Raw genomic sequence first — 1,740 nt, 5'->3', positions numbered from 1 at the left:
TATGGTTGTATATGTCACTCGCCGCTTCTTATTGTTTCGCTGCCTTCTCAATTATATAATGCATGTTTTCTTAAGCGCTTTTTGAGGTCTTCCTGGTTTTCTATGTACTGCGTGATTACGTGGGAGGCGTGATGATGTCACACGAAACTCCGCCCCCACGGCGTTGAAGCTCATCTCCATTACAGTAAATGGAGAAAACTGCTTCCAGTTATGACCATTACGCATAGAATTTCGATATAAAACCTGCCCAACTTTTGTAAGGAAGCTGTAAGGAATGAACCTGCCAAATTTCAGCCTTCCACCCACACGGAAGTTGGAGAATTAGTGATGAGTCAGTGAGTGAGTGAGTGAGTGAGGGCTTGGCCTTTTATTAGTATAGATAATATATATATATATATATATATATATATATATATATATATATATATATATATATATTATTTTTTTTATATATTTTTATATATTTTTTTTTATATATATATATTATTATTTTTTTTTTTTTTGTAATTCACAGAAGACGTTTGAGGTCATCATGTCTAATGCAAGCCTGACAACGTCATCAGTGGAGCAGTTCATTATCGTTGGCTTACCAGGATTTCAGGATCATGAAAACAAACTTCTATTTTTTGTAATATTCTTGATTGCCTACCTTTTAATTTGCCTGGGGAACCTCAGCATTCTTGCCACATTCATGCTGGATGAAAACCTGCACAAGCCCATGTATATGCTGATTTGCACTCTGTCAGTGTTCGACCTTACTTTTTCAACTATTACAGTCCCGAGAGCACTAGCAGTTTTAATGTTCGATACCAGTGTGATATCATTTGCTGCTTGTTTTGCTCAACTGTACCTTTACCATTCTGTAGGTAGTTCTCAGACTTTTCTCTTAATGCTGATGGCATATGACAGATTTGTGGCCATCTGTAATCCCTTGTTTTACCCCACCATTATGACCAACAGATTCCTTCTAAAGCAGATTGGTTTGTGTTGGCTTGGTGGATTCATCATGCTCATTACTCCTCTCGTTTTGGCTCTCAGGCTGCCCTTCTGTGGTCCTAATAAAGTCAGGCATCTCTATTGTGACCACACCTCAGTGGTCAAACTGGCTTGTACTGACATTTCAGTCAACAGCTATGTGACTTTGACCATCGGTCTGTCCATTATGTTCTTCCCTTTGGCTTATATTGTGTATTCCTACATACAGATCATCACATCTGTGCTAAAAATTGCCAGTTCTGAAGGACGCGCCAAGGCGTTCTCTACCTGTGGGACACACCTGCTGGTAATTTTTATCTTTATTTTCACTGCAGCCGGTGTCTACATTTCATATCGGATCCCAGGAACTTCTGAAGATACGCGCATAATGGCAGCTGTGCTGCAGACCATAATTCCACCATTGCTGAACCCTGTTATATACTGCCTGAGGAATAAAGAGATTAGAGACAGCTTTGTTAAAATTGTTAAAAGGTGTAAAATATCACCATAGCCACAGTTCTATTATGATGTGTTGGAATCTGAAATATGTAAATATGTTAAGTATTAATATGCTTCATAAACCTGGAGATTGTTTTCATGGAACTATTTTTTTTTAATTAAACTTTAATGTGTTATCATATTTATTTTGTGTGTATCTTCCTTTGTAGCTTATAACTGTTATTGAATATATTGTCATAGTTAATGCAGTGTACTCATGCAAATACAACATTTTGTTACATTTTTAATAGTATTCAACACTTTTCA

At 36.8% G+C, this 1,740-nt stretch overlaps 1 protein-coding gene across 1 annotated transcript; it reads left to right on the top strand.

Annotated features, from left to right (window-relative positions):
• Nucleotides 1-532: 532 nt before the first annotated feature.
• On the top strand, nucleotides 533-1,486 carry LOC120524329 (olfactory receptor 6N1-like). Its single transcript, XM_039746192.1, has one exon. It carries the CDS (start codon nucleotides 533-535, stop codon nucleotides 1,484-1,486), a length of 954 nt encoding a protein of 317 aa, XP_039602126.1.
• Nucleotides 1,487-1,740: the final 254 nt, after the last annotated feature.

This window comes from Polypterus senegalus, chromosome 2, assembly GCF_016835505.1.
Source record: "Polypterus senegalus isolate Bchr_013 chromosome 2, ASM1683550v1, whole genome shotgun sequence".
Taxonomy (NCBI): domain Eukaryota; kingdom Metazoa; phylum Chordata; class Cladistia; order Polypteriformes; family Polypteridae; genus Polypterus; species Polypterus senegalus.
The sequence above is the reverse complement of the archived record's forward strand: the minus strand, read 5'-3'. Positions and strand labels throughout refer to the sequence as shown.